Source organism: Nasonia vitripennis, assembly GCF_009193385.2.
Source record: "Nasonia vitripennis strain AsymCx chromosome PSR unlocalized genomic scaffold, Nvit_psr_1.1 chrPSR_random0007, whole genome shotgun sequence".
Taxonomy (NCBI): Eukaryota; Metazoa; Arthropoda; class Insecta; order Hymenoptera; family Pteromalidae; genus Nasonia; species Nasonia vitripennis.
Window position 1 is genome coordinate 139,689 of NW_022279666.1, and position 16,137 is coordinate 155,825.

Here is a 16,137-nt window from a genome sequence, read left to right on the forward strand (position 1 = left end):
ACAAATCATTTCTTCTTTTCAGCAAAATCTTTGATAGTTCTTATAAAATATTATCTTATTTGACGTCTATATTATTTCCTTATATCACTTGAAGAAAAAAATATTTTCAACAATAATTTACTTATAGGTAAAAAAAACACAAATTCAAATAATAATTTTTATAGCACTGGGTGACTTAAATGCGGATTTAAGGCATGCAAATCCATGGCGTAAGTAGCTCTTTCTGGAACTGTCTACGCTCGTGCGCTAACCTCCCGCTGCCAGAAAGGGCTACTTACGCCACGAATTGCGTGACTTGGCAGATTTAATCAAGCAGTGCTATAAAATATTGTACGATACTCGAGTCGTATGTTCACTTTCCAGCACGGCGTAACCTCGCCGTGCCAGAATGTGCCTCATACGACGCGACACTTGTATCGTAATGTACTATGGGTAACTGAAACTAAAGAAATCGCTTCCGCGCATACAAAAGTTATATGAAATATGACTATTTCATTTTTTCAGCGTCATTGGTGCAACGATTAAATCAAATTTGGGATGCAAGGTAATGTCATTTTTCCGCTCATTGGATAGCTATATTGTTGAGATCATTTATTACTTATTTAATTCATAATTAACTATACATACTTGATAATTATATAGCTAATTTCGATAATATTAATAAAAAGTTCATACAATAAGTTTTCCGGGTTTCGCCGCGAAATCAAAAATGATATTTTCGCATGACGCATTCAAACGCGGCTCGGTTCCCGCCGTCCCGCCGCTGCGCGCGGAGAGAGCGGCGGCGGCCATGTCGTCTGCTCACACCCTCCCCTGACTCTACACCAAGCAAATTTCTTTTTCATTAATTATTTCGGAACTTTGCGCTCATCGGAATTGATTAAAAAATCGTTTCCAATGCAAAATTTAACGCTTTTTTCATTGATGCTAGCCATTTTCTCATAGAATCATCGAAACGAAAAGGCCCTGGGCACCATGAGGAGCTTGGCAGGATGCCACACGAACTAGTGCATTTCAGCCTTACAAGGTATATTTTATTAATTCTGGCACTATTTGATTGTCTGATAAACTGCTCATTGATATTATTATTTTGATTTACTGATAGCCTCCTACGCTGTTGACAAATTTACAAAGACGTAACACTCAAACTAAAATTCCTTTACCTTATGGAGGTGGAGATGTGACTTTTTATACATTAACGGATCAGGGTGAACTTACAGCTGACAATATTCATGCAGGTAATATATTTCAAATTCTGTTTTGTACATCAATAAGTAAATATTTATGGTATGATTCTAAAAGATAATCCTGCAATGATTATCAATTTTAGCAACTGTAGATACACCGGATGAAAATGGTCTTACTGGACTTATGTGGGCAGCTGGTTATGGCCAATTAAATAGTGCAACACTTCTACTAAAGAATGGGGCAGATAAAAACTACAAAGGATCTCATGGTCAATCGCATTTGCATCTAGCTGCAGCTTATGGACATCATGATGTTGTAAAATTGCTCTTGAATTATGGTGCTGATTCTAATACAAGTAAAGATGTAAGTTGTATCTTGTTTTTATAAATTTTATTAGAGAAATAATTGTTTTATTTTATAAAAGCTTAATATATACATATTTTCATATTCAATTTAATCGTACATTTATGAAAAAGTTAATAATAAAATAGTATGATACATTGTCGCAGGAGGGAAACACACCTTTGATTTATGGAGCGCAAGGTGATCATCCACATGTTTGTTATGAACTTTTGACAAGAGGTGCGGATATAACAATGACTAATGCCAATGGACTTAATGCTTACAAAGCCGCTATACTCAAAAATACATCAACAGGTACTATATTATTAAATTATTATACACTGATGATAAAAATAATCTAAACATAGATACTCATATTTCATTTTTGTTTCAGCTAAAGCAGTATTTGAAAATTTTCTTGTACAAAAAATTGTAAACTTATCATCAGAGATATTTTAGTAATAAATAATGTAAATACATATAGTAATATCTTTCGACAATTGAACCAATATATGGATAGCTTTGGATATGAATGTTAATACTCCAAGATGCAAAACAAATATTTTGTTGATATTGTCTTATCACTGTCCTTATTTAATATTCTAGTCAACTTTCAACATCATGTAGTTGGAACTTCTTGTGACGGTTTTGAAGGATTATGATAGACTAGCCATATGGCCTCTTGTAATGCTCTCAAACAAGCAATATTGGCTCCAAATCCACCAGCCTTTTCTACTTCAGTCTCTTTTCTAACATTAAAAATATAGCCCCGTGTCTGCACCTCTCTTAATCCTGGAGGAGTTGGTCCTTCGATTTCTTGAGTGATAGGAACATACTGATAAGTGGGACCCTCATCCATTTTAGGTAATTGAACAAAACCTGTACTATTCTGTTGTCCAAACTTAATGCCTGTACTGAAGCTAGTTGCCTTATTAGGTGCTAGATTAAAATATAGTTGTGAACATTTTTTTTGTCCTTACGCTGTAACTTTTTGAATATCAATTTCTGTAAAAATTAGTAAAGCTAGATTCAACTGTAATTATCTTTTACTTTTGGTGCTCCATTTTTGATACTTGAATTATTGTATTCATACCAAGAATTTTCAATACTTCTACAATAAGCAATGTAATGTCTTGTATCAACCTGTCGGATAGCTTCTTGAAAAGCAACAACTCCTATTAATATAAAAGTTTTCTCATTTATAATTATTGTAGAAATGAGTTTATCCAATGCTACGGTATTTTCATTATCAACTGTACTGTTTTGTGTATCTTCAATATCAACACAAAGTATGTTATTGATATCTAATTTTTTTAAGTGTTATTTACCTTCACACTTTTCACAAGCATCCTGAATTTTATTAAAGTATATATTAGCATTACTTTAGTCCAAAGAATGAACTCCATACATAATTGTATCAATAATTTACAGAAGTCAGCATTATAATATGCATTTCTGTTATTATTTCCATCATCTCCTGTAACATACTGCTTAACCTTTGCAAAAGTGCTCGTTATATAATTATATATGGCTGGACATTTCAAATAATCAATATATTTAGTTTTAGCATTTTCTGTTTCCAATATAAATTCAAATGTATTCTCTATTTCTTCAATATTTTTTTTGCTATAAGTAACATCAATCTTAAGATCTTTTATTTCAGTCATAATAGCCTTAAAGCATTTTTTCGTATGTTCAGTTTGGAATTGACTATACGTAATAACAAATATCTTCTGCAGTAAATCTTGGAATTTAATGATATTTTTTTGTTTACTGAGCATAATTACACATTATAAATAAAATAGTTGTACTGATTCCAGACTTTTCTTTTGGACGCATTCCCATTTCTTCACTTTTATTATTATAAGCATTATATCGGTGTTTATAATACTTCTTGGTAGAATGGTACTACCCTCTACTAAAGATCTAAAACACATATTCAAATAATCTTCATATGTTGTATTAATATTAAAAGTTGAAATCATAGAGATATAGTGGATCCAACAATGATGCACTGTAAGTAAATGTGGTATAGGGAAACCATTCATTAGCAATCTATTTAAAAAACTATTCAGCAAAGATATTGATAAACTTTCAGTTGATATTTGAGATAAAGGTAAAAACTGGTTAGAAAATACTGTACCAAAAGCGTACAAGTATATATCAATATCAGATGAAATGAAACTCTTACAAAATGATCCAATTGAATTAAAAATAAAATGTGAACTTTTAGATAAATCTGAAACTAAATTTATTGCTATTGTTGCTCCATGAGAAATACTCAATGGATAAAAACTCAACTCTTGTATAACAGGTTTATACAGTACATTATTCGAAATTAAAATCAAAGACATTTCAATATTTTTTGCATCATCGCATTTTTGTCTCTCTTCCGATTCTTTTGTAGATTTCACTTCACTTTCATTCAACTCTAATTTTATACTTTTACAGTTTCGCACAACATATCTTTGCAAATTCTTCGGATGTATATGTGTAGTCTTATCCAGCTGATTCTCATTAAGATCATTACAGATTATTGACCAAACAGGATCGCTTTCTTTTTTGATTTTTCCTTGTTGATCAAAAATATTGTGCTTTTTGATCGCTTGTACTCGAACATCGTGACTTATTACAAGTTTTCTCCCTCTTTTACCCATCCTTTTCACGTGTATATTCTTTTTGCTAAAACATGATTCGACGGTACCTTATAGGTTATGGTTTGCGTAATTTTTTTAATGAACGTTGTTTATATAGTGGCATTTTATTGCTAAAAAATGTACAGATCTCTATAAATACCAAGAATTTTAAAATAATTGATTTTGACTATAAAATCGAATACTTTTCTATCAAAATGATTCAAGGTCCAGTTTTCAAGTAGCGGCATATGCACACCTGACGTGAATATATCCTGATCAGCTAGAGAACATTGAGAAGGTCAGAAACTAAGTCATCTGCAGTACGCTACGCAGCTGCGCCGTATGTGCCGTGCGCTCGATTTGTGACCGCCACAATAGTCATACTGATCAGAATTTATTTACGTACTAAGAATGGACAATATTTGTGAGTGTTATATGCATATAATGTATTTACAACTAATTATTGCAGATAAATATTTGTGTCATACAAATAAATCAAACAGCTCATAGCTCATAGTGTATTAATAAGATTGATTCATCGCTGTTATTGTAAGGTTATCTGTGTATAAAATGTCTGAAAGAAACTTTATTTTGGAAAAAATTTATAATTTTCTATTCAATGTCATTGCATGTTACAGACAAAATGCCTCGAAAACCGGAAATTGAACCAGAAGATTTGCAATCACAACTTATAGAATGGCCTTCTATTTTTTATGAAAATAAATTAGTGGGTAATAAACATCCAGTATGGCTTGAGATTAAAACAAATTTGGGATTGAGTATGACAGCCAGTTCACTTCACTTATATGTGTATAATAATCGCCATCAGATTAAATCATTTCTGGAAAATCATTTTGGAATCGCACCAATGGCACATAAAAATGAAAGAAAAAGAGCCATAGCTGAGGATCCAGATTATGCTGTTAACACTGATAAGAACCCACTGCATTGCGATGCACTTGATTTTAATTTAACAATACCAGCAAATCAATTTATTGAATCATTACTCGACAAAAAAAAGGCAGATAGTTGGTTTGCCAATCTTCATTCAGCAATTGTTCGAACACAAGGCTTACCTTGTGCATATGATTATAGAAATGGCTATATTACAAAAGAAAATTTCAAATTTAGTGGTACGTGTAGTGACTGCAAAACTACGATAAGAGGTGAAAGTGAACCAATCGAACGTTTAGAAAAAGACTTAAAAATAACTGTACACACCTTTTCTACACGTTCTATACCACACACAAAGAAAAAAAAATTTCTGGTGAAAACAGAAAAAAAATCAAAGCTATTTTATTAAACAAATTACCTGGAGATTATAGGTTAGAGCTAATTGGTGCTGCAAAACCTATTTATGAAACTGCTGACTTGGATACAACCTTAAAATATAGGAAAATAAGAGAAGAGGCCAAAAATGAAGATATCGGATATAATAAAGTGAAATCTTTATCAATATCTGACAGAACTTTCATCACATACTGTAATATTCGCAAGTTTTCAGTCAATCCATTCCACATATTTTATTGGACTGATAAGAAGCTACAATTTTGGAATCAAGTACAAAACCAAAGGATGCCTTTATCGATTGATGCCACAGGAAGCCTTGTCAAAAAATACTCTTATAAGAATGGCATAAAAAGTAAGTCCATTTATTATTATGTATTAGTGGTTGGATTAGCAGGTAAAATAATACCGCTCCTACAAGGTCTCCTATCAATTCATTATGTTTCCATAATCCAAGAACTTTTGAGTACATGGATAGAAAATGGTGCCAAAATTCCAAAGGAAAAAAAAATTAAATCTCTACAGCAGTTTAAGGATATTGTCATATCAATAATTATTATTTCACAAAGCTCTGTAATCCAATCTGAATGTTCCAGAAGAAAAAAGTTATTGAATGAGATATTTCAATCATTTGAATATGATTTCGACAAATTTGCTTAAGAGTGTCAATCAACTGAATTTAAAACTACACGCATTGACGCAGAATCTAACGATTCTGGTAATGAATTAACACAATTTATTGATGAAATATTTGATGAAGCTATGAAATTAAGTTGTACGGATACAGAAATTACACATGAAGGTAATTATTATCATTGCCCCGAACTAACAACCAATTTTAAGTCATTATGTTACACGTTTCCTTCATGGACAAATGTAATGAAAGATATATTTGGATCTCCAAATGATGTCGGTACCTCAGCAAGATCTGAAGCATTTTTTATGAGGAAAAAACAATCGATTCCTTACCCAATAATCATGGAAAAGTTTGTGCTTAGTGATAACAAAAAAATTGATTGTTTAACTAATTTTGGTTTCTTGCATGCTAAAGAAATTGAAGAGAAAATGGAGAACAGTACAGATGAATAAAATCAGCATAATTTTATTGATATTGATTTGGAAAGTTTACAAATATGTGACAGTCCTAAAAAAATCTATTCAAATGTATTAGACGTGACACCATCAGATGAATACCTTTCTACTATAGAATCTCCTATTAATGTGCAAAATACATCAAATATATTAATGAACAATAGTCAAAAAAATGCACACCAGGTGATGAAAAGAAAAAAAAATACTTATCTTCAAGAATCTGAATTTGAAAACAAAAGAGATGAAATGTTATATACGAATCAAAGTTTTTTAAATAATTTGGAAGTTGACGAAACAATGACTAATGTATGTGACGAAAAAGTGGCTTCGATTACAGAAAATAGTGTCGATGAGAGCCGTACTAGCAGATGCTATATAAATGAGAGTACAAGCTCATTGGAATCATCTTCATCGTCAACATTTATACCTCTTATTTACAACCGATGCAAAAAATTGATACAAAATGGATCAATTTTGCCTCCTTTAAGATTATCTATGCAAAACATTAAATTGACCAATTGACAGTATTATCAAACTCTTTAATGCGGCTTACTGTTTTCAAAGTTCATTTAAAGAATTAGTTTTTGAAATACTTATGCCACAAAAACCACATGATGATATTTTTGAAATTCTAGACAAACACAGTAAATCTTACTCTAGGAATGTTTATTATACCGAAAGAATGGAATACTGTAAATCTCAACCGAAGATATATTCACAAACTGAAACACCCGAGTGGCTTTTAATTGATTGTAAAGATAAAGTTGTCCGTTTGTTTGACAAAGTGATGGCAGATAATTATTGTGTACAAAAAACAATTAAATGCTTATGCAGTTATGAAAACACACAAAAATATAACGTACAAACAGTGAACATAAATTTTAAAATGGATGGAAATTTAATCAGTGAGCTACAACATTACTTACAAACTTTTTTCGAAAAAAAAAAATTAAAAATGCTACAAATGCACTATTAGAGAAGCATCAGTAAACTACAAAATAAAGAGTTACTTTTGTGTTGAATTAGAGACTAATTTTCTCTTTCATAGACACATGGAGTGTAATCTGAATAGCATTCCTATAAGTTTAAATCTTTGCAATGAAGAATACAATTTAGTTGGTCTTATAGCGTTTGATCATGGTAGTGACTTGCTACATTATTATACATTCATCAGATTGAACGATGGACAATGGGAAGAACTAAATAATTTGAAAAACAACATTATATGTCATTCAAAAGGAAGCAAAATAAAAGTCAGACCAGCTTTAGTGTTTTACAAGAGGAAAAATATTTATAAAAGGTACGTAAAACAAGATTTCTATTCTATGAGTAAATTATTATTCGACCAATTAAAACCCGATTTTTCAATGGATTATGTACAATATTCAATAATTTTATTTTTATTACAGAAACTTATTGACGTATTAATAAATCAAAAGTACCATTTCGGATATTTTGAAAAAAATTTGAAAAGCGTTGGTACATATTTAACAGTTCTTCTTACACTTTTTGGCAATAAGTATAGGTTCATATCGCTATCACTCGATGCTGGATTATAATTATGTATCGCACGTATATTGTATACAGTATATTGTATTTAGAAAAGTTTTTGGTTAAAACGTTTGACAAATTTGTAATAAAAGCTTTCCAAAAGAACTAATAAAATCTAATTTGCAATTGTTGAATTATTAACTGATAGATCTTCTTTCTTTGGTGATTCAATCAATTAATATTGTAGTACACCTAGTGTGGCATCTATGAAAGGGACACAACACCTTTAAACCCTGAAAAAAAAGAACACAAAGAAAAAATCATAAATTTTAATTAAATCATTTAAAATTTTTTTGAGTTATATTTACACCAAATACTTACAATTTTATCATGCTAAAACCTTCATTATTCCTGCTGGCCCGTTGTGGCACTCGGTGCAAGAATTTGTTAACTTTAAACCTTTAAATCAAAATCCCTACATTCATACTAGAACTACAGGTGCACAAGGTATCCTCCTTGAGTTTCAGCCCAAAAGATCCATCCGTTCACTTGGAATCTTACGGACAGTGAGCTGAAATCAGTAAAAACAACATTTAGAGAAAATCAATTTTAGAGTTTATGAAAACTGTTGAAAGTGTAACTTAAATTAGTGCATACCAAATTCTTTGGGGCCAAGTTTTCTATGTTCCACACACATAGACCTTGATTCCCAGCAATTATAAGGTATATTCACTAATTAATACCTCCTGGTTCTGTATGGCTTTTCTTACCTGCAAACAAAAAAAAGGCATTTCATAAATGGATATTTTATCCTTGATAATCATAACACTTTATACTTATCCTTGGCAACTTTGCCACACACTTCACTAAGTTGTGCACGAATTGCTTCACATGCACACTGAGCCATGCGTGTCCAAGTCCAAGAGCACAAGGAACCACTGCTCTTCTGTTGTTCTCCCATAAGCATGGTTCTTGACGCCAACTTTTCTTCATAAGTTGATAGCTGCCAGCTGACCACGCTCAATGCATACAACTTAAACTTGAATCCTCATCCTCGAGCTTTAGATTCGCCAAGTTTAACTTGACTATGGCATTGTTTGCAAATCAAAAGTTCCTCGAGAGCAGGAAATAGAATGTTGATATCAATCAACCTATTCCTGACCTCAGAGGTTCTTTCCGCTGCTAGAGTTTGTATCTTCCTTGCTGATCTTGAAGGTCTTGACTTGTTGGCAGGTTCATCCTCACTCGTTAGTCCTAGAAATCTTCTTGGCCTCTTACTGTACTTCTTGTCTTGACAGGTACTCGCAAACCTTCCGTTGGCATCTCAATTATCACACATATTTATCAAATCACTACACTTCACACTTTTTTAAATAACTTCACTGCTCTGCTTTTAGACTAACACTTCACTTATTTTTACTTTTAAGGGTTATAAGCTATGAGCTATAATCCCCAAAACACTACAAACACTACTTAGATTAATACTACATTTTTGAAAAATATCAGCTTTTTTATGTATTAAAATATCAGCTGTGTTTAGTCAGTGTAAAATAGATCCCAGGACTATATCAGCTGTGTTTTGAAATATTTGCTGTCTGCTAGCAGAACAGCAGCTAGAACGGTCGCTCTGTCCTTGTCCGACACATGGATTCTAACCTACCCACAGGTGGCGCACGGACGCGCCATATTTGAATTCAGATAAATGTTCCTACGATTCAATCGGAGCCTTATATAAGAAGCGAAACTAGAAAATTATCTCGAAAATAACGCAAAAAAATATTATTAATACGCTCAAATTTATGTTCTAAAATGTGTGTGCGGAGAATAATATACATATATACTACGGTGAAAAAATAGTATTTTTAACATTTACAATAAAAATTTTATTCGGATTGAATTTATAAAACTAAAAATAAAAATTAATAATCGCATTAGACAAACAATGAAAAATACGCAATTTTACGAAAAAACGATAAAAATTTTGTTTTACTATTTTGCTTATAACTGCGGAAAAATTGTTTAGTAATAAACGGGTTTCAGGAGCGTATTCTACGGAACATTATAACTTAACTTATAAGCCGAATTATGTAAAAACAAGTTTATTTGCATAATCCGCAATTAATTTGCAAACGATTGATGTTAGTTTCATCCCCAAGTTATGTAGCACCTGACGAATAATTCGTGAATATAGGGATTCTCGGGACTCGAAAGGTTTTTTTTTATAAATAAACTAAGGCTCCCACAATTTTCGGACGGAGTTTACCTGCGCAGGCCGAAGCCAGCCCGAGCGGGCCTGAGAACTTGGAGTGGGACCACACAAGAGGAAAGGAACTACGAGCCGACGAGCTTCCAGAGGAAACGGGGAATTGCACTTCAGTTTTGGCTCTCGCAGCGCGCGTCTCGATAGCTTAAGACCTTACTTTGTAAATCACATTTGTATCGAGTTGTTATTCAAAGTTCAATATATATATACATATACTCCACTTAGGAGCTTCACTTAAATTGACTAAGTTTTTGCTTTACCTTCCTTTCGCGCCTTGAAATTGAATACGTGTATTACACGTATATTACATGTGGACCGACGCAACGCAAATTGAACGCGGAACGCGGTACTTCAGGGCTGCCGATGGTACCGCCACACATATACCTCTGGCCCACAGAATAGAATAGAATAGGTCTGAACTTAGCTCTTGGGTGAATTTTCTGCACACTTGATGGTTGCTAACATAATAAAAAGCGCGTTATTCAAATATTATAAATTTAATTATGTAGCATCAAAATAGTTTTTACACTGATCTTTAAATCGTTTTAGAAAAGTAAAATTTTTGTCATCTAAATTTTCAAGTTTATTAAAAAATTTATCATGTCTCCTAGAAAAGTTTTTTTGCCAAAAAAAATATTAAAATCAGATTATCTGTATACAAAATTGTTATCTAAATTAAAAAAATTTAAGATAGAACTTTTAAATGACGGAGAAATATCAATAAATTCACTTAAAGATGTTATATTTTCACTATATAACAATGTAGATGACAAAATTCTAGAAGGCTTTTACAGCTGGATTAAAAATAATGTACGAAGATTGGTTGTAGACCTAGAGGAATATCATATAACCAAACCAGCTCTAGTGGAAGCTCCAATAAATAAAATTAATAAATACAGATTTAATAAATTTGCAGATGCAATAAGCCAATTATGTTCAACACCAGATGATTTTACGTAAGCATTTTGTTTGTCTACTGATATGTATTGTCCATTTCATCAATTCTTGGTCTTACTTAACTTAAACTACAAGTTAAAATACTAAACTATATTTGTAAATTAGGCAGGAATTATGAATTCCAGCTTTAATTACAATTATCAAGTTAAAACTTTTCATACATTTTTTGTTATTCTAGGTCTGTGATTAAACACAATATTAGTGAAGTTTGTGCTATCCTCTATGGACCATATTATGATAAACGGTATGAGAAGTTTGTAAAAAGATATTCGTACTTTCATAGAAAAGACTTGATAGAAAGAATTAATTTATTACTTGATGAGGAAGAACTATATACTACAGCATGTGACTTTACACCAATTGCTAATAGAAGTTCTGATCCAAAAAAAATTCAACCACAACAATTAAATATTTATAATACACCCAGTCGTGTCCTAATTTCTGTCAAAAAATTTGATTTATCAGCTCCTGAATCTCCAGAAAAAGAAGGATTTGACATTTCTAATGAAGATTTGGAATATCGTTCATTAAAAAGGAGAAAGTTGAATTAGCTGAAAAATTTGTAATAATATCTTTTAATAAAAAATATCAGAAATTCTGTTTTATATTCAAAGAAGGAAAAACCATACTTTTAGTGAACACCTAAAATAACCTTTAATGCAAAAAAATATGTATTTTGACAGAATTTATTTTAATTAATCTCTTTAATAATATCACTTCCAACATCTGAGTACATCTGTAAAGAATTGTCCAGCTAACTATATTATAATTCTATTTTTTGCACACAACAAATCTTTTCTTTGAAATTCTATCCAAACTAATTTATCTTCATCTACTGTATGCATAAATATATACGTAAATCTGCTACACAAGATTTTCCTTTGCTATTCTGTATACTATTAGGTGAGAATTTTTATATATTTGAAAAAGTAATGTCATGAGAACAAAATTTAACAATAAATCAAAGATTTACAATAGGCTTAATTAGGTTATAAACAAAACAGTTGATTGTATCTTTTATTAAGTTGATGCAAGTATTAAAAAGTATTATAAAAATAATGTTTTATCATAATACCAAGCTTCTTAATCAGCTTTTATTTACTAAAGTGTGATTTTACAATTAATGATGTCTGTATTACTATTGAGTAAAACAAAAACAAAATTACGAAAGACAAGTTTTGCGATTATAGAATTTATTTAAAAAATGAAACTTCAGGTTATTTATATCAACAGTTATGTTGATATAAATAAACTGTCATATAAAATGTCATCTAAGGAGTTTTTACCAGTTGAAGAGGTAATTATTATTATTTAATAACAATTTTTGTATTATTATTTTTTATTTTAAATTAATTATTTTTAATAATAATTATTTTGTTTTAATTTCACTTTCTGTAGAACAAGATTCATTTTTAACAATAACCATAATTTTTTATAATTTGATCATGAAATTATATGAAATTATCGGTGATTTTTATAAATAAAATAAATAAAAACAAAAAAAAAATCAACGCGACTAAAGTACATTGTATTATGATTAATATAATGTGCTGACAGTACCCCTTGGGTGGTGTGGAAAACTGTCTCTTGTTGGATATCTAGTATACTTCTTTGTATGTATCATGCTCTTCCTAACAGGGTGGAAAACTTATTGTTTCTAATAATTTATTAAGTTCTTTGAACTCACTTTTATTTATTGAAACCATATACATAAGCCTTTTTAAGGCTTCCTATAGAGGCAAACAAGTTGCCTGTACATAGGTATGGTACAGTAATTAACTAAAATAATACCAAAAACTTAAAAACTAATATTTACATACTATTTTTGGCATTTTATTAATTTTTGGCAATGATATGCTCTTATTCCTAGTAGTCTTCATATTATTACTATACATATCTCTTAGTTTATTATAGTGATATGTTATTGCTTCAATTTGGAACAATTGCCTAACTGTTAGTGGGTGATTTTGCATTTCAAAATGATTTCTGTTGATGATTTTTAGTAGTTTCTTTGGTACTCCTTGTATCGAGTACATACAATTGTTATACGCCCCACCCCAGGCAATTATTCCATAATTGACTATCATCATCAAAGTTTTCTTATCCATTACATTTCTAATTTTTGCAAACACAAAAATTAAATATCTTGTTCTTTTTACAATTGAATCAATGTGAATGTTCCATTTCATGTTGTAGTCAAAATGTAACCCTAAATATTTGTGGTTTTCAACCCTATTTATTCTATTGGCATCAATATTAATATTTATTTCCTCGGGAACACTATCACAGTAGTTTTCGTAGGTTATATATACCGTTTTATTTACATTTAGCAATAGCTTATTTAACATCAGCTATTTAGCGACTTTGCTAAGATAAACATTCATCTTGTCCTTGCTGTCGACCACAAGTTATCACTCGAGATGATGACTGTGTCATCAGCATAAGACATTATAGAATCTTTCTGCATATCTATCAGTAGGTCATTTACATATAAAATAAAAAATAAAGGACCTAAAAACACCTATCAAAATATCATTGTACTCACTTTTATAGTTATTAATCTTAACGCATTGTTTCCTACCTGATAGATAGCTAGTTAAAAGTTTTAAGGCACATCCTCTTATTCCGTATCTTTCTAGTTTATCTAATAATATTCTGTGATCAACAGTGTCAAAAGCTTTCGCTAGGTCCAGAAATGTCGTTATTATTGGCTTACTTTTGTCTAAGCTCCTGTATATAATATCCGCAAGACAATCAAGTGCATCAGTTGCCCCTCGTCCTCTGACAAAACCAAATTGTTTCTCTGATATTATGTTATGTTTCATTATAAAATTGAAAAGTCTGTTATATATAATTTTCTCAAAGATTTTAGCTATATTTGAAATTAGTGATATTGGTCTATAATTTGCAATACATGTGCTATCACCAGACTTGTGTATTGGTACTATATCAGCACGCTTTAACGCATTCGGCCAAATCGATTGCTGAATACTTAAATTAAAAATATGTTCCAATGGTTTTGCCAGGAACATAGCAATGCACTTGATTGTACTTGCATTGATGTTATCAACACCACCAGCTTTTTTCTTCATTTCATTTATTATTCTAAGAATCTCACTAATATTGGTAGGTTGTATTGGTAGGTTATTACTTAAATATATACCAATTTGACTGAAATAGTCATTCATTTCATTCGCTGTATAAGTCTTATTTTCTATTTTTTGTTTATTGACCACTATGCAGTCCGGTGATTTCATCTGTTTGTTACTTTTACCCATTTTACTGTTTATGATGCTCCATAGCTGTCTTGGATGATCACCACTTCTTCTTATTTCATTATTTTCAAATTTGTATTTTGCATCTTTTATTGCTTTATTCAAGATTTTTTCATAGTTTTTATATTCAAGCTTCAGAGTTGTATTTGTAGGATTTTTTTTCCATATATTATATCGATTTTCTTTATTTTTACACGATACTAATATTGCTTTAGTTATCCATTTTTTCCAAGGTAAATGTTTATTTTTAGTTTTATTTATACAAGTGGCTTTTCCAACACAGCTATGTATCATTTTTATTAATTCGTCTAAAGCAATATTTTGGTCCTGGAAATTCAAACATGAATTCCATTCTATTTTCTTAGCATAATCCTTTAACTTGCTGTAATTAACATAGCTTTCTGGCTTATCTTGCGCATTCTGCACTTTAAGTTTATCGATACTTAATACAAGCGGATAGTGATCATTAAAGGGAGTACACAGTTTAAAGGACTCTATATTAACATCTCTAGTCTTTGCAAAACAATTATCTATACACGAACCTGATTCGTTATCTAAAGAAGGCCTTGTTACTCCTCTATAGTACGGAATGAATTCCTGTTCTAAGAAATTATTTAAGAATTCCTGACTTATTGAAATTGCACCTGTATTATTAATTTGTACATTATTTTCTATTATATCTATATTGAAATCTCCTATTATACAGTGGTTTTTAATTTTTATATGCTTTGATAGAAATTTTTTTACACTATTTAGAAATTCCGTTTTAGGAATATCATGGCACCTGTATATAGAAAAAACTCTAAATGATTCACCTGACTGAAGGTTAAGATCCGAACTAACCACACTCAATCTATCAATTACTTCTACTTTGGTTTTTTCAAAAATATTATTTTTAATGTATACAAGGACACCATCTGCCCTGTTAATTTTACTTTCGTTGTAACAAAATGTATACCCTTGTAATTGATAGAAATGAGGGTGCTGTACGTTCCATGTCTTCGTACAGATTATAACACATGGCTTTTTTGACATACTTTCTACAAATGCTTCTAATTTTTCAAAATTAGCATTGAGATTTCTTATGTTCACACACAAAATTAGGTTCTTCTTATTCCCGATCTTCCTGTTGAGTTCTCTGGTGTTTTCTGCTTCACACTCTATCTTGCTTACTTCTTTGATGTTGATATCCTGATCCATAATTAATTCTTGTTTCTTCCTTTGTTTGATATATTATCGTTGAGTTTGTTAATTGAAGATGTTGACGTACCAGAAGGACTCATTGTTGCTAATTTGGCTGTCGCGGCTCCTGCCGTGCCGACATATCTTGGTAATGTAGGTTGCACAGTGTAGTCGGTAAAATGTCCGTTGCCATATGTTCTATTTTATATTCAGTTCTGTATTTACTATTGCTGTAGACACAATTAGGACATTTCATTATGTTACCTTGTTTTTCACAATCCCTAGTATTATGATTTCCAGCACACCAGTGTGGAGTTCCAGTTCAACAACTTCAACCTGGTTGGACTGATATTATCGCACGCAAAATTTGGGAGAAGCAAAAGTTACCATGTGCATTCAGCTTCAAAAAACAACAATTTTTGAA

General features: G+C 31.0%; 3 protein-coding genes across 3 annotated transcripts; all 3 read left to right on the forward strand.

The window, feature by feature from the left end:
- Positions 1–388: 388 nt before the first annotated feature.
- LOC116417988 (ankyrin repeat family A protein 2-like) lies at positions 389–2,085 on the forward strand. The gene is made up of 6 exons (XM_031933177.2): positions 389–432; positions 505–544; positions 1,106–1,238; positions 1,331–1,551; positions 1,698–1,845; positions 1,925–2,085. The coding sequence occupies exons 1-6, from the start codon at positions 389–391 to the stop codon at positions 1,987–1,989; spliced, it is 651 nt and encodes a 216-aa protein (XP_031789037.1). The 3' UTR covers positions 1,990–2,085.
- A 2,204-nt stretch (positions 2,086–4,289) lies between these two features.
- Positions 4,290–6,120, forward strand: LOC116417995. The gene is made up of 2 exons (XM_032602185.1): positions 4,290–4,590; positions 4,805–6,120. Exons 1-2 carry the CDS (start codon positions 4,578–4,580, stop codon positions 5,467–5,469), a joined length of 678 nt encoding a protein of 225 aa, XP_032458076.1. The 5' UTR covers positions 4,290–4,577; the 3' UTR covers positions 5,470–6,120.
- A 4,642-nt stretch (positions 6,121–10,762) lies between these two features.
- Positions 10,763–12,431, forward strand: LOC116417987. Its single transcript, XM_031933176.2, has 2 exons — positions 10,763–11,255; positions 11,435–12,431. The coding sequence occupies exons 1-2, from the start codon at positions 10,900–10,902 to the stop codon at positions 11,805–11,807; spliced, it is 729 nt and encodes a 242-aa protein (XP_031789036.1). The 5' UTR covers positions 10,763–10,899; the 3' UTR covers positions 11,808–12,431.
- The last annotated feature ends 3,706 nt before the right edge of the window (positions 12,432–16,137 follow it).

Excerpts from the sequence above, each read along its gene's own strand:
- LOC116417988 (XM_031933177.2), top strand. The coding sequence starts at position 389 with ATGTGCCTCATACGACGCGACACTTGTATCGTAATGTACTATGG. Across the intron at positions 433-504 it reads TGTATCGTAATGTACTATGG|CGTCATTGGTGCAACGATTA; the intron begins GTAACTGAAACT and ends TCATTTTTTCAG. Across the intron at positions 1,552-1,697 it reads ATTCTAATACAAGTAAAGAT|GAGGGAAACACACCTTTGAT; the intron begins GTAAGTTGTATC and ends ACATTGTCGCAG.
- LOC116417987 (XM_031933176.2), top strand. The coding sequence starts at position 10,900 with ATGTCTCCTAGAAAAGTTTTTTTGCCAAAAAAAATATTAAAATCAGAT. Across the intron at positions 11,256-11,434 it reads TCAACACCAGATGATTTTAC|GTCTGTGATTAAACACAATA; the intron begins GTAAGCATTTTG and ends TTGTTATTCTAG.